The sequence below is a fragment of the Apis florea genome, unplaced genomic scaffold, assembly GCF_048593485.1.
Source record: "Apis florea isolate Af1SG1 unplaced genomic scaffold, ASM4859348v1 contig_3170_pilon, whole genome shotgun sequence".
NCBI lineage: Eukaryota > Metazoa > Arthropoda > Insecta > Hymenoptera > Apidae > Apis > Apis florea.
The window spans coordinates 1,109,764-1,132,531 of NW_028256714.1; the positions used below are offsets into that span (position 1 = coordinate 1,109,764).

Below are 22,768 nucleotides of genomic sequence, written 5' to 3' on the forward strand. Positions count from 1 at the left end.
CAACGAGTTTCCGTTATAACGCGTATTTGCCGTTTCACCAACTTGACACGACGTGTGAGTAAAGACGATACGAATAGACTAATATTGTCCCGTCGAATTTTAAGGTTAACCTCTGAAACGACCGTTCAATTTTCCGGGAGAAGGAATAAGTTCCCTTTTTAAACTTAGGAAAGAACGTTTTCTCGGTTTAATAGCCGGTGTATCTGGATCAGACTGGAGTGGTGACTTAATTAAAGTAATTACCGAAAGGATGGACTCGCGGCAACGATATCTCGAGGAACAATTGCAACGAAGGGAATCGGAAGCCTCGGAATTGCGCCGGAATCTTCACGAACTGAGCGGCAAGTTTTTCCAGCTCGAGCGTGCTTTCGAAATCAATTTGCAATCGCAGGCTCGCCAGGAAGTTGAGTTCAATCGCGTGAAAGTTGAATGCGAAGGTGAGTTGTAATAGATTTTGATCTCGTGAAAAGTGGAGAAAAGAAATTAAACTCGAGTATTGTAAAACGATTTACATACGAAACGTAATGATAAAGTAAAAATAAGTTAATGCTTGGCTATTGGTAATTATTCGTGAATCACCAATTTCCAGCGAGATCCAAGTCAATTCCCAATTCGGCTGAATCGCGCAACTCAATTTCAATCATTAGCGACAAGATCGATTACGATGTCGGCGAAGTTGCAGAATCTAATTATAATAACGTAAGGATTATAAGATATTAGGTAGATAGGTAAATGGATAGAGCGTTGATTTATCGCGTTTCAAAGACCTGAAGTACGGTATTCGACTTCAAGTATGATTAAAAGGAACGATGATTAAAATTTTCAGACTTAAAGTTACATAATTAGATGATATGCGGATTTTTATGCAAATTTCATTAAAGCGTACTCGTCTAATGGAGAAAGGGTATGATATTGAAGTCGTTTCTTGTTTTATCTCAATCGTTTGCTAAGATGTAAGGATTCGAAATCTCCATGGTGCCTAATTTATAAATAGATCTATGATTTATTTTTTTATATTATTATATATTTTTTCTTGAAAATACTAAAATCTTTCCAAATGGTAAAAAATTAAAAATTACTCGTTTCTTTACACGATGATATCTCGGGAATCGGAAGTTGTATCGAAATAAGTAAAAAAGCGTTTTAAAAGGCAAGATTTCTTCCTTTTAACGATCGTTCGTTCGTTGACCGGAAATTAATATCTTCGAAACTATAACGGTTCAAAGTCTTTTCTAATTTTAATAGGATTTAATTTTATTCGAGATATATATTTAAAAATTATCTTTTCTTTTCACGGTGATAACGGTCGAAAGTCGTAACGATATATACGAAAAAGCTTTTCAACGCGTTTTAAGAGAAGTTTCCACGCTTTTGTCTTTCACTTCATAGACCGGAAATTATTATCTTCGAAATTACAGCGATTCAAAGTTTCGCTAATTTTAATACGTTTTTAATCGAGTTTTCTCCTTGTCCTTGACAGTTTTAGTAGATTTTTTAATTGTCAATTATTAAAAAACAATATATGAGAGATGTCGTTTATGAAACGATGCAAAAGATACGCGATATTAAAAATAATTTTCATTTAAGAATATTAAATTTTTCACGCTCGATCGAGGAATCTTTCGTTCGCTCGTTTGACGAACATTTTTCCTAAATTCATAAAACGCAAAGTGATAATTCGTAAAATAAAATTTATGAACGAAATGAAATTTTTACTCCTCGAAGAGACGGTCCGTAAAAGTGTTCGCACGATTTCAAAATATTCCCCTGTTTCCATTATCTATCCTTTTCACATTGTTAGCACGAAGTGAATGATGGAGAACACGGGGGAATACGTATCAAGTGGCGTTAAAGAACATTCCGGAAATTCTGCATAGCTCGTTAACACTAAATAGAACAGCCACTTCTATGAACAGCATACTCAAATTGATTCGATCGAGTTATTTTCTCCAAAGGATGATTCCGTGTCGATCGAAAATTTATGAAATTCGATCCGATTCTCGTCTACTCACTTCGATCGTGATATGATATGACCAAAAAAAAAAAAAAAATACTTTTTACCACGTATGACATTTCTCTCTAAATCCCATTTAAATCCAATCATAAATTATGCAAAACAAGGAATCTCCTTTTTTCCCAGTTCCTTTTAAACCCCTTATGAATTTTATTTAAAAGAGAAATTGAATCGAGGATAATCGAGGATCGTCCGAATTGAATGGATTACTTTTATCTTTGGATTAAAATTACAAATTACAATCCTGATTATTGAATAAATTTTTCAAGAATAATTCGGAAAGAAAGTTTCACGAATAAATAAGCGATGTAGAAATGAAAACGACGAGAGGGTAACGGTGATTTTCTTTCAGAGCTTCGGAAGCTTAACGTGGAGGCTGCACAAGCGAGAACAAAACTGAACACGATATTAATGAACACGACAACCGAGAGGGATCATTGGAGAAATGCTTTCCTGCAGCAAAGGGGAAATATTAAAAGGTACGTTTCATTCAATCAAGCTTCGCTAATTCCCCTTTCTCTCTCTTTTTTCCCCCAGATGTATCGTGAATCCAGTCGAATATTAATCAACCGCGAGAAAATATTTACTTCCTTTTTTGTTTTTACTCAAAAAGTTTCTTTGCGTTTCTAACCGACCGAATGGCACGATATGAAATCAATTTAATTCACCATGTCCGACATATACCGAACAACAAAGGATCGAGTGAAAAATTCCCAACTTTGTCACTCGATCTCTTAGCAACTTAACCACCCGCGACATCTAATCCTCGAAATTTCTCGCTCCTCCTCCTTCTTGTCGTCGTCGGAATTCCAATCTCAATTTTCATTGTCTGACGCGCGTAGTCACGGCGCGCCAAAGATTCATCGAGTCCTATCTCTTCTTCCCTGCGAATCAACTGTCGCAATTCCCCTGTCGTCGTCCAAGACGAATTTCAAAGTTGCACAAGAGTGTAAGATTAATTAACATTCGCTGCATACGATCCCCCTTTCGAGCGTGTTTCCCCCCATTAATCTCGATTAGCCGATGAAACGAACATTTTCTATCGAGAATGGAGAGAGAGAGAGAGAGAGAGAGAGAGAGAGAGAGAGAGAGAGAGAGAGAGAGAGAGAGAGAAAGAAAAGGCGCGTTTCAAATGAAACCCGACGAACGAGCCATTGGCATTCGATCGATAGAGAATTCATGAAGGAATCAAATTGCGGGCTTGATGAATATAGGCAGTGAGATTCGCGCGATATATTCACGTGAAAAATGAACTCGAGCTCTCAGGGTTTACACTTTCTCGTTCACTAAAATTTAAAAGCGCCGGACTCGATTTCGTTTACTCGTTTGTTCGTTCGTTATATCGGTCGCGCGCAATTCGTACAATTTTCATCGTAAATATTAAAAAAAAAATAAATAAATAAACAAATGAGCGTGAAAATGAGCCATAATGAGGATGGAGGAGGAAAAATGTTCGATCGATGTTCGATTCGAATATGGGCGAAAGGGAGAGCTGTATCGAACAGTTATTTTAACATTGATCAGAAATTTTCATCCCTCACTTTCTCCTCGTCCTTTGTCTATCTTTCGTTTAAGAAAAAGAATAATATCGTTGCAGAAAATTACGAATTCAACGAATTTGTAAAAGTTTACGACGTTTTTCGTGCTTATAAATTTGGCACAAGCGGCACTTAGGAATTTTAATCGACAGATTTATTATCCCTTTCCCGGGATTTTCCAATACCATTCGACGATAATGTTTTATTCATTCGGGGGAGCAAAGTTTGAATATCGATGGAATCGTTCGTGTAAAAAGTAAAATCTACGTGGATTTCTTGATGGAACGACACGTTACGCGGTTCACAACCCGATCGATGCGATTATGGAAATTTAATAGCTTATTTACTTCGCGATAGATACACGTTGAACCATGATTAAATCGTTATCAACGGATTATTATACGGTACAACCTCGATGAAATTGGATTTGTTTTCTAAATTCACTGTGTAATTAGAATTTACGTGAATAACGCGAGTATTGCTGGCCAAATTGTATTGTTTTTACGAAAAACAACTATTAATTAATTCTCCAATCGTCGAAATATTTTTTTTTTTTTTTACAAATTTAATATTTTGAAAATTCCTATCTTTCGTAACGGACGATTTTCAAATTCTCGTGCATTCAAAATTCTTTTATTGCTTATTTCTGAGATAATCGATGCCATTGTTGGAAAAAGAAAACAGACTGATCCTCCACGAATTTCCTCCTCACTTTTCAATTAAATCCATCTTATTTATTCGTCGTCCCAGCAGCGATTCGTCGAGTATCGTTTTCTCTAATTACGAAAGGTGCTGTTTTTCAGCCTCGTCTTAAGAAGAATCTTCTCCCTTTTTTTTCGAGAGCCACTCGTGAGAGTTGACGGTCAATTATAATTAACAACAACTTATCCCGCCTTGGACCTTCCTCCACCTGGCCGAAAACGAATCCCTTCGAAATTTCTTAATTAACGAGCTTGCTTGTTTCGAACGCTTTAAATCCTCGAAGGAGTGCGCGAATTTGCATTTCGACGATGGGCCACGTACACCCAATTTACAATATTGTTTGTCGCGGAGAGCGACACGAAAGCCCTCCTCCTTTCGTCGCCTTTCTTTTCGATCGATCCACGCCATGGAATATCGAATATCGATAAAGAAATAGGATTATCCTTCGGATGGAATCCCTGTGCGAATTGTCGTCAATTATCGATCGAATCGAAGAGTTATGCGACCGATCGTTGACGAAAATAACGCACGTGTCGAAGATTTTCATGGCTCTTTTGAAACCTTGCCTTGTAATATGTCTTCTCCCGATATTCTCCTCAGAAAGATGGATTGAAAGGAAGTATTTGCATAAGAGGACGATTAGTTTCTCAAAGTCGATTTCGAAAAGGGATTAATCAGAATAATAGAAGGAATGCATTTGAATATTAACGAGTATTGTATTTCAAAGTCAGAGTTATTGTTGTTCTTATATATGCTCACGCGTATGCGGGGCGTGCGATTTGCATACTAACGTTGATCAACGCGCCACCTCGAGCATAACGAGACCTCTAATATCCTAATGCACGTTATGACTATGTATAACTTATGTTCGCTAGTTTCACGTGACTTATTAACATAATACGCAATAACCTGTTATATTTGAACGACGAAGTATGGTGGATAGTCGAAAAATATTGATTTCAATAGCAATTTTTCAATAGTGTTTTCGAGCATAGCTTGTTATTAGTAAATTTTTGAGAAATGCAATTCGTTTGAAAGCATTTAATAATAAACGAGAAGGATGTTTCGCGATTGTGGAAAGATGGTGGAATGCCACTTTACAAATAATACTGACAAAGGTAAAGAGAAAGTGAATTAAAAACTTTTGTCTTCGTCCGATAGACTTTCTCGGAGCTCTATCACTTTAATATTATTTATTTTTATTCGTGGTCGATCAAATTTCTCGACTTATATACCTTGAAACGATAGAAAAATAATATTGCAGTTAAAACGTCGAGTATAATTTCAATTTTCAATCTGTTTCGTATTAATTTTTCTTAATTTCCAGGAATTTTTAAATTTTTTACTCGAAAATTTACTATAATAATTCTTTAACTTAATCCCACGTAGTCACACTATACATATAGGGCGCATATTTCACGCTAATGGCAAAAAACCACTTAAAGGTATTACTTACGTTTTAAGCTTTCAGCCACGATACCAAAAACCTTAGAAATATCTTAATATTGCAAGTAATAGCTATAATCTGGACAAAATATGATTCCATTGAAGGTACTCCCCAAACCATGCATTACTATATCTCAACGTCAAATATCGATAAGTTCGCGTTTAAGATCAATTTATGCTTCAAAATATCAGATTCGAGCCATGTTTGATCTAAAAACTAAAAAAAAAAAAAAAACAAAATTCGATTCAAGATATATCTACAGCTAATTAAAATTTATAACCTCGAAATTTAGTTATTAATGTCTTGAACCGATCGCGCCCGATTATTGCCGAATCGAAATACGGAACGACACGAAATGTATCTCATCCGATCTCGCCCGAACTTTTACGATCCCTGTCGAAGTTCGAATTCTGCCGAGTTATAGAGCGATCATTCACATGCATTTCTGTTTAAAAACAAACAAATCGAATGAAAGAATGACGATAAGCTCCTGAATTAACCACATTTCCTAACACTATTGCAATAACGAATTACTGTAAAACGAAATTCTCGGTTGGATTAAATAGAAAGATAAATTAACTTCTATTTGCCACCGAGTTTTTCTTTCGAATGGCCATAATGGTGAACTCGAGGACAAGTCGTAAGAATCTCAGAGCCCAGTCCAAGTCCTTAAATCGTGACAAATGGCGAATATATACATGAACGTATGATCATTAAAAATAATTTATCCTTCTCTTCTAGCTCCATTTTAACATTATCGATTTATGTAGGATGCAATGAAAATTTCATCTTCTGTATAGCAACTAATCCTCGATCGGATATCGATTATTTCTTATCAAGAATTGAATATCGGTATAACTTATGTTACCCACAAGACGCATCACCATCTGATTACATTATTTTCCTACCTCTCTATTCTCCGAATTTCGGGAAAGAGATCATAATTCCGAAATTTATTTGTATTACATTTACAATATCAAACGGACAATGATCTGAATCGAAATGATTCCTCGGTTCCTTTTCTCCGCGACGAGGGTAAGATAATAAATCATTCTAACGAGGGATAATCAGAATTCTTCGTGTGAAATCCGTGGATGGATTAAATTTGATAAAGAGCGCGAGGATCCCTCGGTATAGATATATATTACAGAACCGTGTTGCGCCTTCGAAAATTTCTTTCTCGCCATTAATCGCGCGATAAAAATACGCGAGTGAAAATACAACGTTCGAAATAGAACGATAAAATACAAAAAAAAAAGAAAGAAAAAGAAAAAACGATAAATCGCTCGCTTCGTGTTTTACACGTGGGAAAGGAGGTCACCGTTTTTATTCGCGATTCGATATCCTTTCGACGTCGTGGAATTAATACGTTGTATAAACTCTCCCTGCAACTAATCTGCGATACCTTTCGAGCCAATTTCCGATAAAAGAACTTGTTAATGTCGAGTTGCACACGATCGACGATCAATTATCGATTAATCTATCGTCAAATGTTATAAACGATGCTCGTTAAAATTATTATCGATAGTACAGCGGTCTTAAAAAGATGGAGGATACGTATGGTATTGCGATGAATATTTTCCACTTCTTCACTCCATTATAATAGTTGTCAATACGTTATAAGATAATATTATTGATCGCTCACGAGCTCTCTCTCTCTCTCTCTATTGTTAAATTCTATCGACAGTGTTAACATTAATATATTTTATACGTTCGACGCGTGGATGAATTGCAATTCCATCTGCTCGAGGATTCATCGATTCTCAAAATGGTCGGAAAAAGTATATGCTACGTCAAAATTACGTATACGAATCGAAATAACTGTGTGTAATTAAACCGATTTTGAGGAATTGGTGGATCTTTTTAATTCGACGAGGTTTTAATAATCGTACTTTCATCAACTCGTTCGCATTTCCATCGAGAACGGAGATTAACATTTTCGCTCGCTTGATTGTTAAAATCTGACGAAATGCAGAGTTTCATTGTCGTTGAAAAAAGAAAAAAAAAAAAAGTAATTGACGGAAGAACCGGTGAAATTCGACGAGGAAGATTTAGAGAATCTTTGGCGAAGTTTTTAAAAACAAGCTCCTTTAATCTGCTTCCCTCGGTGTCCTCGCCACCTTTCCACCCTCTTCTTCGCCGGTTTTATTTCTCAAACTTTCCCCTTCCAACCTCCCCGCCCCACCTTCCGCCACCAGGTCGCTCGTTTTCCGCCTTGTCTCCTCGGATAGGGAAAAATTCGGGGAAATTTTACGATGTTGCCGCTTTTATACCTTATATCTGTATACACCAGTAATAACGGGATAAAAAATTTACACCCATAGTTGCCTCTTTACGATCTAATAATCCACTAAATTCTTCTCCCTCCAACTTTTTTTTCACGTGAATCTAGAATTTTATACGAGAGGGACTATTAAGCGTACGTGTGTGTATACTTGGAAACTTTATATATCGATGTAAACTTTAACTCGTCTCGAAATATCTTCTTCGAGATGTAGCGTTCGATTTTCGATTTCTTGAACTCGAATAACCTCGAGTCGGATAACTTGATTCGTTTTTTACGTAAACACGCATCAATGATCGTAAAATACGTGTTGCGCGATCGTATCTAACATCGGGCACGTAACATCGTCTCTGCAGATTGAAAGTATCGTTCCGTCCGAGCGGAAAACGATAAATGAAGAGAATGCGGGATCGAACCGTTCTTTGAAACGAAACGATGCACAGTTTCGGAGTAATAGGAATTAATTGGACGAAATTATTTTCAGCTTGAGCATTTAATTTTTAGAGAACAATATTGCCTTTTTATTGTAATTCGTTAAAAATGTATATAACGTGCACTTAATTTTATAGTATGGAATATAAAAGGAAAATGTGATAAAAAATATACAAATATATCCGTAACCCTTTGATTACGGCAGACTTTGAGGCATACCATATGGTAGAAATTCGTCGAGAACGGCGAAATTTTGAATCAAAAAATCAAAAAACTGAATTTCAACTACATTAAAACAATATTATTTATTTCTTTCTACTCTGCTATTATAAATATTATAAATATTAAAAATTTAATATTAATGTAAAGTTTTTCTTTCACAATATATCTAGTAATCTAGTAAAGCGTGATATAATTCGAAACCTAATGTCTCACTTCTTTTGTCATATTTGCGCCTTTTCTCGAATTCCTGTATTTTTTTACGTATCGAGACTAACGAAATATGTAACAGCGAAGTTAGCATTCACTTTCGTCCAACTGAGAGAAAATCCATCGGAATAATTATCGATAAAATTTTCAGACTTTAGACGCCTTCAGTCTCAAGCGACTACAATAAGATAAGAATCTATAGGCGCAATAGCAGTTTAGAGGTTAAGTAAGAAAAATCTGGCAGATATAAAAAGATATAGCGAGCAATTGACTTGGAAAGCGGTTGAAGAATTTGGCAAACGTACTTGAGAAATGGTATTCCAAAGAGAGAAGATGTTAAGATGCAAAAAAAAAAAAAAAATGCTTGTTAGAAAAAGAAGTTATTTGGCTATTTGGCGTACATCGCGATGTACTACAGCAGCGTGGAGACAAGCTGTTCAGAGGAAGGATGGACCGCGCATGCGTGTGAATATACGATATCAGGAAAAGCTAGGAAAAAGGAGGACAAAGGTGTTGTTCCATCGTTCGTGTCGGTCGCGATAAATTAATTCAATCCGCGTGAAAAGTTTCGTGAAAACGTTTTTGGAAACGTTATTTGTTCCACGTTATATATTTTTATATCGGATTTGAGATGGAATGAGATATAGGGACGAGAGGAAAACAGGGCGGATAGAATTTCTCGTTTGATCGGTTATCGATCGATTGAGTTGTGGGAATAATAGATTAGAAAGTATGACAAAAGAATTATACGAGCGTTTCTGAAGTTCTGACTGGATTTTCAGTTAAAGAAGATTGAAGAAAGACGTTGCTGGTGAGCTTGAAAAATTTCACATTGCTCAGATCGGTCGTCATTATTTTTTTCAGCGTTTCTTGAAAAGTAAAGAAGTGACTATTCTTTTGAAACTATAACGATAATTATACAACGATCGATAGATAATCAGATTTTTTGCTCGTCGATCGATTCAATTTCGGCGATGTCCAACTATTACAATCGCTTCGCATTCGCGCGTTAAATCGATCGCTTTTGAAAATTAATCGCTAAGCAATCAATGAACGAGCGAGAAACTCAGAAGAGATTAATTAAACAAAGCGTAACATCCGTGCGTTAAATTTATTCGTTAGTCGTAATTATTCGCATAGATTCCGATTAATCGATACCCATTTTGATTGAACGAAATTTTCACTTATGCCCTATTCGAACCCTGGCCGAAATTCAACGCCAATTCTCCTCTGTATTGCTAATCAACATCGCGATACGTTCATTTTTCCGATATCTACTAGCCGGTATTCTACAATGCGATCGATGTTGTACCATTGGTTTCACGAAACGTGATATAATTCACCGCTTATTCATATTTGCGTTAATAATAAGTAAAATTTGACAAATTGATCATCATCCAAGTTACTCGAACTATCACGTGAAGTATGAAAGCGTCGAATTTTTACTCGATAACTCGATCGATGTATGAAAGGTATTGAAAAATAGAAGAAACGTAGAAATTTACTTTCAATTTGAATTTATCGCGAAAAATGTTCGTTCGTTTATTCTTTGACAAACGATATTAGCTCTCGATACGCAAAATTGAAAGAGATATATTCGTTTCTTATGCGAGAAGTATAAAATTTTATCGAAATTTTATCATATATTTAAAAGAATTACGCGATGCGCTTTATTGACAAATATTTTTGTCAAGAGAAAAAAAAAAAAAAAAAAATACGACGAAAACGCGTTTGAATAAAAATGGTAAAGAGAATTTCAAATAAATTTTCATCGTTTCGATAAATTCAATTATTTTATTTTTCATTATTCTAGGTAGACAATAAATTGGAAACGTGTAAAGTTATTATCAGACTCTGTTATTTAAAAAAAATTATATTGTATCAATGTACAATAAATACAATTAATCGTAAATTTCTATACAAATAAAAAAGTAAAAATCATTAAGATAAAAAAAAATTGATTTAAAAAATTCGAAAATCGGAAATCAAAGAAACAAAGATAACAAAAAAAAAATGGAAAGATGTAAAACCAAAAAAAAAAAGAAAAACGACAAAAGGTAAAAAATATGATCCTCAAAAAAACTGGAAAACGAAAAATCTCTAAAATACTATTAATCAATACTATTGATAAAAAAAAAAAACAATTCCCTGTATAAAAAGCCAACGTATAAAATTATTCAATTTCAAAATTTGAAAATTAACAAATTTAGCATCTTCGTTAAATCGTGACAAATTTAATTTAATTCTCGCGACGGTCTCGTTAAAAGTTAATTAACGAAAGCTGCAAAATTTTTATATTTTCCTCTTTATCCTCTGTTCTATCGATAGAAACATCTTGATTCGTGTCGCGCAAGTCAATGGAAATAATTATGTTCCTCGACGATGCGTCGTCACGATATTCGTGTAACGATAAATCCACCGTCACGGGAATCGGACATTTATTGCATTCGAGGAACAACGACAAACGCTATGGTCATCGATCAATGGCGAATCATTCGACTTGTACATTTTGACAACGCGTTACGATTTCGTAACGATCCGAAATATATACACGTAGATATCGAAGTTTCATCTCTAAAAATCGAGAACAATTTAATTATACGTAGTCCATGCTTCCACGTATATATGCTTTCTCTGCATTACATTAGTTACTTTTGAACCAGCGAAAAAGGATCGGTATAAAAATTTGTATCGCGAGAAGAAGGTATTATACACGAGTTTTTGGATAAATATAAATATAAAAGGGGCAGAGTGAAATAAAAAAATTTATTTCATTTTGCCTTTACATATCTGTTCAATTTATAAATCGTGGAAATTGCCGCGGAGAGCCGGCAAATTATCTGTACAGCGACAATTTGAAATAACATATATTTTAATTATTTCAATTATTCGTAGGTAATTATTCGAAGGATATATATATCCATACGCGTAAAAGGATAGCTATGAAATTGAAACGTTCGAATCTCTTTCGATGATGATGATGATGTTTGATTCGATACGATTAGGATTATCGATATTAACGATAAAATCGATTTTTATTCTCGAGCAAATAAATTGATAAAATACGCATAACAATCGTTTACACGGATTACACGGTCGAGTGGGTTGTCGAATGATCTTACGCATTAAATAAATCGCGTGATTAACGAGAGAGTTGATACAACAATTTTATCGAGTGTTATCCGCTCTCGATGTTGAACAAACAAATCGTTAAAACGGAAAATCAAGTGAAAATGCGTTTAATGCGTAGTAGGTAACGCTTATTTTAGACGGTTCCATTGTGTGAAACGTATTTTCTTTTTCCTTTTTTTTTTTTTTTAACAAATCGAAAATAATTAAAAACTTAACCCCGTGACGAATTAAATTTAATCTCTAAATTTACCTTTTTCTCTCTGTAATAAATAATTCTATATGCTGCAATTAATAAAATTCGAATATATATAAGCGTATAACGATAAATTTTCGGAGAGAATTAAATAAGAACGAATTCGAAAATTTGGGAAAAATCTTTGAAAGAAGAAATTTCGTTGAAATTTTAATACGCTTGTATATTTTCGATTATGAAATTACATTCGTTCGAAGTAATAATCGCGTTTTGAAACGATGGAGATAAAATTTTGATCCCTCTTTGTGCGAAAATCCACCAAAATATAGAATTACCATAGAATATAAATATATAGTACACGTGAAATATAGGAAACAAATGAGCGACTGAATAGTTCATCGCGTGATCTCGCTTCGCGAGCTCTTTACGCTTTCTGTCTCGAGTTTACTCCTTCATCGATCTAATATTCATAGCATTGTAAATAATTTCGATTGTCCTACGAATGCGCACGAGTCGAAAAGCATTATTTGAATAGAGAGAATCGAGACAAACTTTTGACAAAATCATAATTATAGAATTATTATGACAAATGAATAAAATAAAATAAAGCAAAGGTACAGAATATTTTCTTGGATGGATTACAGGGGAAAAACAAAGCATCGTTACTTTATCGTCACTGATACCTTCAAAGTAACGAGAAAAATAATGTATACCATCAAATCGCTTCGAGCTCTTTGTTTTTAAAAGATTCTGTAATTAAGAGTTCTTCAATGGACTTTAATTTTTCTTCTAGAATAATTTCAACGTCACTGTCTCTGAACGGGTTAATTACATTATTCCAGATACCGAGGGACGCTTTTTCCTCAATATCTTGCTCCAATTCTATATATATGTATCATCACAATTTTCCACCGAAAAAACAGAGGAATAAAATGAAGTGAAACAAAGTTCAAAAATTCTTTCTTAAAAACGATTCTTCGAAATTGCTTTATGGAGAAAAAAATTTTTTCTTCACGTTCGAATATTGGCCGAAGATAATGTTCATGGCGAAAGAAATTCCTCTCACGAACCATTACCGGAAGTTCAAGATCAGAAATCTTGAATGGAAATGAGATTCGATCCCCACGATTTTATCCCTTTGCATCCTCTCTCTCTCTCTCTCTCTTCGTGATTATGATCGAGAAAGAAGCGTTGGAAGGACACAGAATAAACGTCTCCTAAGACCTCCAATTACTTTGGAACGGAATGGATCAGATTCCCAATTTACCGCTTAGATCCCATCCCTCCTTTTGGATGGAATTGCTCGGTCGCTTCGATTACTCTTGCTACTTTTGTTTCGCGAGTGATGGCTTACGAAAATATTTCACCGAGATGTAATGATCGCGAGGGAGTGCAATTTTTCAATGGAATTTTGCACAGTATCGATCGTGTATTGATTTCGATAAATTTTTTCCCGGTGAATACGAAGGAAAAAAATATTTTTGCAATAAAAGTTAATATTGGGATTTTATTATTATTATAAAGAAAAGAATTTTTGAAAAATTATTTCGAAATCACGAGTGGATAAATAAAGCGGTCGAATAGATGGAAAGTTAGTGGAAATTTCACATTTGCGTGGCATGATGTGTGAAAAGGGGAGGGATGATTTTATACCGATATCGAAAATGTATAAAACTTATATTAATAAAATTTCTCGGGAAGAGATTTATTTGACAAGGGGGGGATATAAAGGTGGAATAAAAATCGAGAAGTGATTATATATATATATCGTGGAAGAGGAACGATGGTGAAAAATCAAGCGATTTAAGATCTCGCTCTGCTGATGTTATTACGTTCTTTGTTACGTGTACGTGAAATTTGCATCGCGTGTCAGCCTTCAAGCTACGTCATGTTTGTGACAACGTTGAAAGCTTGCGGTGGTTTGTTTGATAGACAGGATGCTGCAGACAGACTCGTAAGGTGGATCAACAACCACCTTAATGTCAACTAATTTGATACATCGAGCCTATCTGCAGGGAAATTCGAACCGAATGTAAAGCAATTAATGATAAAACTTATCGTTCGAATATTATCTATCGTATCGATCGTATTAACGACGTTTCAATAATGTAATCCATCGATTATTTAATATATTCATTTTTTTTTTTTTTTCAGAAATGAACGAACGAACGATTCTTTGTCAATGCATTTTCTACGATTCTGTAATTTCTTTTAGAAATGAAATCACAAATTTATCGTGTATTTTTCGCAATAAATGTTATCCGATCTTATCTATATGATGGAATTTTTACGCGTTTTGAATCGTGCGATCTTTGAAAATAATAATCAATAATCCGAGAACTAGATCGTTACTAAGATTCTTCTGTAATAGCGATATCGTGTCAATGGAATAACGAGTTGGTAACTCATCCCCGCTGATGTAACCGAGATTGCAGCATCTCTCGAATGTCGCTACCTTGTTACGACATTCCCTAACCATTGTTAGCAATCGTGGCTCACCGTTCGATATTCCGATCAAATTATAACTGAGATACAATTCACGATGTACCAATGGAAATACTAGCAATACTAATTTACCTTTTTACTTATCTTCCTCCTATAACGCGATATAAGTTTGAGTTTAGACGTGATATCATGCATTTTGAAAAAAAATTGTTTCGATCAATACGTGTTATCAAATAAGTATTGCAATCAAATTGTAATCGAGATATAACTTTCTACTTATCTTTCTCCTGTTTATCCAATCCAATATAATTAGAATCATTTCGAGGTTAGACGTAATATTATGCATTTTGAAAAAGAATTCTTTCAATCAATACGCATTGCAATCAAATTATAATTGAGACACAATTTACGATATACCTTTCTGCTTATATTTCTCCTGTTTACACAATAATTTAGACGTAATATTACACATTTTGAAAAAGAATTATTTCAATCAATACGCATCGCAATCAAATCATTTGAATCACTTTGAGGTTAGGAATTGTTTCTACTTATCTTTCTCCTATTTACACAATATAATTTGAATCGTTAGACATAATATTATGCATTTTAAAAAGGAATTCTTTCAATCAATACGCATTGCAATCAAATCATTTGAATCATTTTGAGGTTAGGAATTGTTTCTACTTATCTTTCTCCTATTTACACAATATAATTTGAATCGTTAGACATAATATTATGCATTTTAAAAAGGAATTGTTTCAATCAATACGCATTGCAATCAAATCATTTGAATCACTTTGAGGTTAGGAATTGTTTCTACTTATCTTTCTCCTATTTACACAATATAATTTGAATCGTTAGACATAATATTATGCATTTTAAAAAGGAATTGTTTCAATCAATACGCATTGCAATCAAATCATTTGAATCACTTTGAGGTTAGGAATTGTTTCTACTTATCTTTCTCCTATTTACACAATATAATTTGAATTGTTAGACATAATATTATGCATTTTAAAAAGGAATTGTTTCAATCAATACGCATTGCAATCAAATCATAATTGAGATCACAATTTGAGGATAGGAACCGTTTCTGCTTATCTTTCTCCTGTTTACACAATATAATTTAGAATCATTAGACATAATATTACACATTTTGAAAAAGGAATTGTTTCAATCAATACGCATTGCAATCAAATCATTTGAATCACTTTGAGGTTAGGAATTGTTTCTACTTATCTTTCTCCTATTTACACAATATAATTTGAATCGTTTCGAGTTCGAGTTTTACACGTAAAGGAATTGTTTCAATCAATACGCATTGCAATCAAATTATAATTGAGACACAATTTACGATATACCTTTCTGCTTATATTTCTCCTGTTTACACAATAATTTAGACGTAATATTACACATTTTGAAAAAGAATTATTTCAATCAATACGCATTGCAATCAAATCATTCGAATCATTTCGAGGTTAGACGTAATATTATGCATCTTGGGAATTGTTTCAATCAAATTATAATTGAGATACAATTTACGATACACCTTTCTACTATAATATCTTCCTTCTATTTACACAATATAATTTGAATCGTTTCGAGTTTTACACGTAATATTATGCATTTTGAAAAAGAATTGTTTCAATTAATATATCGAAACAATTATTTCAATAATTATTTCGAACATTCTTGAAATATGCCCGAATATCGAGTAATTAACCTCTGTGTATATATATAACGCCGCGCTAGAGGGGATAATAATCGAGAAATTCGACAATATTGTGCACGCGAGTTAGTGATTGTAGTGTATGGGACAAATGATATATACGTGTCACCCGTGATAGTTTAAATTTAACTGTAAAGCGTTATATGTGTAGTCATTAATAATGTAATGAATAATTTATAGGCGTCATAAACCAACATCAAACAATCCTGCAGTGAAATGCATATGAATGAACAAAATGTGGTGGTATCGTTGAAAGTGAGTGTTAAACGAACCGCGTTATCCTTTCCCCCGTGAAACGGAATTGAAAATGCGACCACCTCTAACAAATAATTGAAACCAAGTCAAACTATAATGTGATTATGTTATATAATCGAAAGAAATTAATAAATACTCGCTTCGAAAAACATGTTAATCATGAAATAATCATATGAAATACATAATTGTACTTATATTTTAAACAACGAAGGGGAGAAAGTTTATTTTAATTTGAATCCAATTACGAAAATTGCAACTTCACTTTCACAAACGTAGCATAATTTATTTTACCTTTCTCTTCATTCGTGTTGTAATTATTTTCGAATTTGTTAACGAATTTGATCGATATCCTTATTAGTGTAATTATTTCCTCCCGTGTGAAAACTGATACTCCAAATGGAGGATTTGGATTGGATTTAATTTCAGAATAAACTTCAATAGGGGAAATCTTGAACGACACTCTTCATTAATCGTTCAAATCTTGGAAATCCGCCTCGTCAACGCGAAACTGTTCAAAGATCGATATCAAAAAAAAAAAGAAGAAAAAGAAAAGTTTGGGAAGATTGATTCCCCGTGAAAAAAAAAAAAATACAAAGTTTCTCTGATAGACTGCGAATTTTCAAGTCTCTGAATTATCCATCCACTCTTAATATCGCCTCTCGGATATTGGAGACGTTTCAAACTTTATAATGCACTTTCATCCCTCGTCAAGAATGCGGTGGAAAATATGGTGGACATGTTGTTGGAATAGAAATTAGAAAGTTTGGGAAAAGTTTACAAGAGCCTTCTTGTCGGTCTTGTTGCGCTAACATTTACAACTTGAATCCGTGCCATTCCTCGAATCATTATTTTTAGCCATTTTGAAAACGGGACGAGCAATATAATCCCCGTTTTACGAACTTTTTCTCTTGCGTTTTCAATTTTAAAACCGCGAGAGAGAGAGAGAGAGAGAGAGAGAAACCGCCCGAGCACGATGTGTATCGAGAGAAGAATTATTTTTCTCTACTTTTGTACGTTCAAAACTGCGTTCGAGTGCGCTGTTAAAAAAAAAAATCTTCCCCTCCCCCTCCTCCCTTTCATTTTCAACTTCGAGCGAAAAAACAAAATGCGATAAAATAATAATTGAACAAAATTGAAAGAGAAATTCGTTCTCTAATTATAAAATATAATATATATATATATATATATATATATTTTAAAACAATACAATTTTCACTAGTTTTAATTCATTTTTCAATTATCGGAACATTGAAATGGACGAAGAATACGAAAAAAAAAAAAAAAAAAGAGAATTGTAGATTGAATCAAATCGATCCGTTCCAATCATATTTTACGAAATCCTCCGTAAATGAGGTCGATCGTGGAACAACGCTTAGTCTCGAAATAGGATTTTTCTTTTTTTTAAAGGAATTGCATTAAACGAAGAAAGGGCGGCGAGGAGAAAGAGTTCTTCGAACTCTATTCTCGTTTTTTATATTCGATCACACGTCGATCGAACGAATAATCGAATAATCGCGTTTCACTAGGAGAATTATAATTCTAGATTTATTGTTATCGAACCATGTGCACATTGTCGCGTGGACGATCAAATGCGTGTTTATAGACATAATGGAAGCAAATTTACAATTGATATCGAAGCGGGGGAGGAAGATTAAATTACCTCGTCATTTCCTGTGTATTTGAGGCAATTTGCGCTGGATTAATCGGTTTGTTTTCAGGGAGAAAATCGGATGGGGCAACGCGATGGACCTAGTTAAACGCGAATGCGAGGATGTTTTGAAACAGACTCGAGAAAGTGCGGAGAAACAATTTCACGAAATGGCCGAGCTGTACAATGAAAGCAGAGAAAAGGTATTTGGAGGGAAGATGTTTAGGTAAAAGTTTTGCTTCAATCGCTGTAACGATCGCAGTTGTTAAACTGAATTTTTGAAATGGAAATTCGAGGGGAAGAGAGAGGGAGGGAATTAACGTTCAATTTCAATTTCGCGCCCTCTCTTCTTATTATATTTTACTTTACTCTTTTTCTCACTATTTTTCAATCGTTACTCCCCATAAATCGGAGAACGTTTCGCCAATTATTCGAATATTCACAGTTTTTCCTTTCGAGAAATTATTTATATTTCTTCGCAGCGCGAGAGATATTCGAATTTTCCTTGACGGACAGTTGAGGAGGGGGGAGAAAAAGTTTTGGATGCAATAGAGACGGTACATGCGCCGTAAACCGACATCAAAGCACTTTTTTAATTGATATGCATTCAGTCCAACGTTGTACAATCCCACCTTTCTACAGGCTGTGCATCGTAAAATGTGTGTGCCCTTTGAAACGTCGCCTTTTTCATACGCGAAATCGAACTTGTCGCCTTTTCGTTCCCTCTTGAATATGCATCGGCCCCCCCCCCTCGAGTTTCGACTGGGCAAGATACACGCTTCAACCCTCCTAAATTAGGTTTTTTTTTTATTCTAACTCCGATCCTCTTAATTTTACCGTTAAGTTTTATTATTCAAGTACGGATGATAGACACTGGACTGGATTAAGCTAATGCGCATTTAAATAATAACTAAGTTTATATAACGCTTTATCTCGAGATTAAACGATGGAAATTTTGCGATTACTAACGATCGTATTTCAAACGTTCCTTCGTCGTATTCTTCGAAGATACGGAAAAAAAGAAATGTAGAATTTCGTCACTTCAAAGTGATGCAACTTTGTCCCGAGTTTGAGTCATGCGAGAAAATAAAGTAGATATCGATGGGTAAAGTAGATATCCTATTTAACCGGTACGTTCTACGTAAGCGGTTCTCGCGTTTCTTTCTCTACGATAAAAGAAAATAGTGTTTCGTAAAAACAGTAATCGAATTTGTCGTTGAAATTTCTTAATCGCGTTCTTAATCGTGCTCGATGTAATTATTGGTAAAATATTCGTTCGTAATAAGTGGAATACAATGAATGTCAGTGTAAAAAAAAAAAAAAAGATTTAAAGTTCATCAGTTGCTACTATCAGTTTATCGCTGAGAAACTGTTCAAGCGTCCTTAAAGGGAATCTCCCTGCGGGAAAGAGAATTCCGTTGGCAAGAATTTCGTGGAATTTCAGAACGTATTTTCTTTGGCGTAAAAAGCAGCATCGGCCAAAGGTCTCTCGTAATTTCTGTACGGAGTCACGTCAAACGCAATTACCTTTATCCACGATGGACAGATACAAGGACGGAAAAAAATAAAGAAAATTGCAAGTGATCATCTATTATTAGTCGCCGATAATTTTCTAAATAAATCTAATTTAATTTTCAAACATCATTTCATTTGAACGACTTGTAATCTTTTTTAATTCTAAAATGAAACTTTTTCAAAATCCCTATACAAAATTTTCGTAAAAAAATAAAGAAAATCCATCTATTAAGATTGGATAATTTTCCGAATAAATCTAATTCATGACCAAATCATAAATTTAATTAGAAGAACTTATAGTCTCTTTTCAAATATTTCAAAATGTCGATTTTCAAAAAAAAAAAAGAAAATTACAATCCTCTTTGGTTCTAAAATTTTCAAAATCTTGATATTCTATATTAAACATTCCCGCGAATCGCGTTGACTTAAAATTCTTACTCGATCCCCAAAGTTTTTATTGCTGCATCTACATTGTTCCCGGAACATTCATTAAAGCCAAATTTAACTTTCCAAGTTGAATCTTCAATGCGAGTTATCTCTCTACCTTATTTTACGTTATAATATCCTGTCGATCTTTTCGTGTTATAGTTAAACTTCTATCTCGTTAAATGGAAGTAAATATCATCCTGATTTTAGTTTCTGTTTTTACAACTTATAATAGCTGGTTATATAAGTAAGTATCTCATTCACTGCTTCCAACATACGACTTTTCGTTATGCGTTATATTTCATTTCCTTCAAGATATTAAACTGTCAAACGTGAAATTAAAAACGATAAAAATTTATCAATGTGTTATACGGATATACAATTTTTTAATTATTACATAGCTACGAAACTTGAGAAACCCATTTCTATATTGATTTAATATTTACATTCGCAGGATAATTAAAAAGAGAGTAGTAGTTCAATAAAAAAGTTTAAAAAAAAAAAAAATAGAAAACTTTACAAATTTTAAATTCAATTTTTACACCGCTCTTCCGTAAAAACTAATATCTCCATTTTTTTCTCTCGTGATTTTCACCAAAAGAAAAAAAAAATCATAAAACATAAAATACAGAGTATCTCAATACAGTGAACGAGTGAACAAAGAGCAATTTTACATTAACAAGTTGCTACATTGTTATTCGTCATAATTCTATATATCCACGTTCTTTGTGTTCCTTTCAATTCAAGTGCAACATTCCTCCAATTAATATAAAAAGTAGTCCTTTCTTTCTCACGTGATGTCGATCTTTTGCAATTTCTCTCGCGACAACCGTTCATGCTTGCATCAATTTCTCAAGGAACAACGAGTAAAACGAAGCTGACGTTAAAAGTTTACGATCGGTTCCATTAATTTCGTCTGTGAAAAGTGAAATCCTGGCAATGTGTTCCCATCCCTCGAAACGTGTAAATTCTAAATCGTGGAAACTATAAACTCGATACACGGGTCGCTAAATGATGTTTCATTTAATGAAAATCGCGTTACATCGCGTGAAATTGCGAAATAATAACTTAATAGAAGAGTCGCCATATAAATGGTTTATTAATTCTAAATTAATATTAAACTAACGGTTAATTAATTTTAAATTAACTTTAATTTAATAACGAGAAATTACCAAAAGATTGATGGAAAAGAAAATTCATTCATTCAAGATTTAATTCTGAAAAACAGGATTCGAGACAATTAAAGTTTCCTCGATGAAGAGACAAAAGTTTAAATAAAATTTGTAAAATAATACATATTTTTCCATTCCATAAGGAACAGCATCGAAAAAGTATCTTTTAAACGAATTTTCTTCCAAAAAAAAAAAAAAAAAAAAAAGGAAAGAAAACTTTTTATTTCGATCCTTATTGAAACGTGTGAAAGAAGTAATAAATTTAAATCGTGTATTTAATTATCTCGTGCAATGATGTTTACGCGATGAAACTTTACCCGAAATCATATTACCAGAATTTCCGCGAAACACAGTTACAGAAAAACTAGTTTCCCGAGAAAAAGTTTCATACTTCGAAATTCGTTTCAAACGCGTGTTTGTCGTAGCAAGTTTCATTCGTAGCATCACTTGCGAAATTTGGAAGAATTATAAAACCCTCATCGTTTTATGGATCGAATTGAATTTCGACTTCCACGATTTATTCGACGATGAATCGCAATGAGGGGGAAAAAAAAAAAAAGAAAAAAGAAAAAAGAAAATAAAACTCGAACTCGAATAAAAATTGAATTCCATCAATAAAAATTCTACTCTTTCGTGATTTTTGATTCGTTTTAATAGGCGAGTCGATTAGAAGAGCAGGTAGGAAAATACGAAGACGTGAAAAGGGAACACGAGAATCGAAGTTTCGAGTTGGCGAACCTACTTGAAACTTTAAAACGTTTCGACGTGGATGTCGGCTCTGTCTGTCAACTTGGAGCGGAAGGTAAGTATTATCCTCCACTTTCAGATATATCCCATCCCCTCTAAGCCAAATGTATCCGTTTCCTGCTACAGCTTTGAGGAACTTGACCGAATCGGCCAACTTATTCGAGGCAAGCATGAAGAATCTCAGGCATCTCGCCTGGACCGTGAAAGAAAGGAAGGATGAGCCGCAACTCGTTTTATTGAGAGAACAGAATTCCGTTTTGAGAGAGGTTGTGAAGAATCTTAAAAGGAAGGTAGGAATCTCTCTCTCATTTTTTCTCTTTTTTTTTTTTTTTTTTTTTAATGGAAATTGCAATGTTATTGCGCCTGATCCGAGATTTTTTGATTAATCGATACACAACAGAATAGTGATCGAGAATGTGTGAAAGTATATTATATTAAGTATAATTTGTGATATAGCATTGAACTATTATTATGAATTATATACAAATTCATTTCCAGATAATTTATAACGATTTATAATGTTTGTTTCGCCGTATATATATATATATATATATATATATATATATATATATATATATATATATATATATATATATATAGATATATACGAAAGTATAAAAGATGATATGTTTGTCGATCTTTCTTCATTCTAGTCGA

General features: G+C 33.8%; 1 protein-coding gene across 2 annotated transcripts in view; it reads left to right on the forward strand.

Annotated features, from left to right (window-relative positions):
* Positions 1 to 22,768, forward strand: part of LOC100869943 (uncharacterized) — a 25,805-nt gene continuing 3,037 nt past the window's right edge. Inside the window, exons 1-5 of one of the 2 annotated variants that reach the window (XM_003692983.4) lie at positions 1 to 437; positions 2,367 to 2,493; positions 18,322 to 18,454; positions 22,022 to 22,166; positions 22,238 to 22,401. In XM_003692983.4, coding sequence (XP_003693031.3) covers positions 251 to 437; positions 2,367 to 2,493; positions 18,322 to 18,454; positions 22,022 to 22,166; positions 22,238 to 22,401 — 756 coding nt within the window. In that variant the 5' untranslated portion in view covers positions 1 to 250. The remainder of the gene's footprint in view (positions 438 to 2,366; positions 2,494 to 18,321; positions 18,455 to 22,021; positions 22,167 to 22,237; positions 22,402 to 22,768) is intronic. The other variant, XM_086910215.1, reaches the window with a different exon arrangement.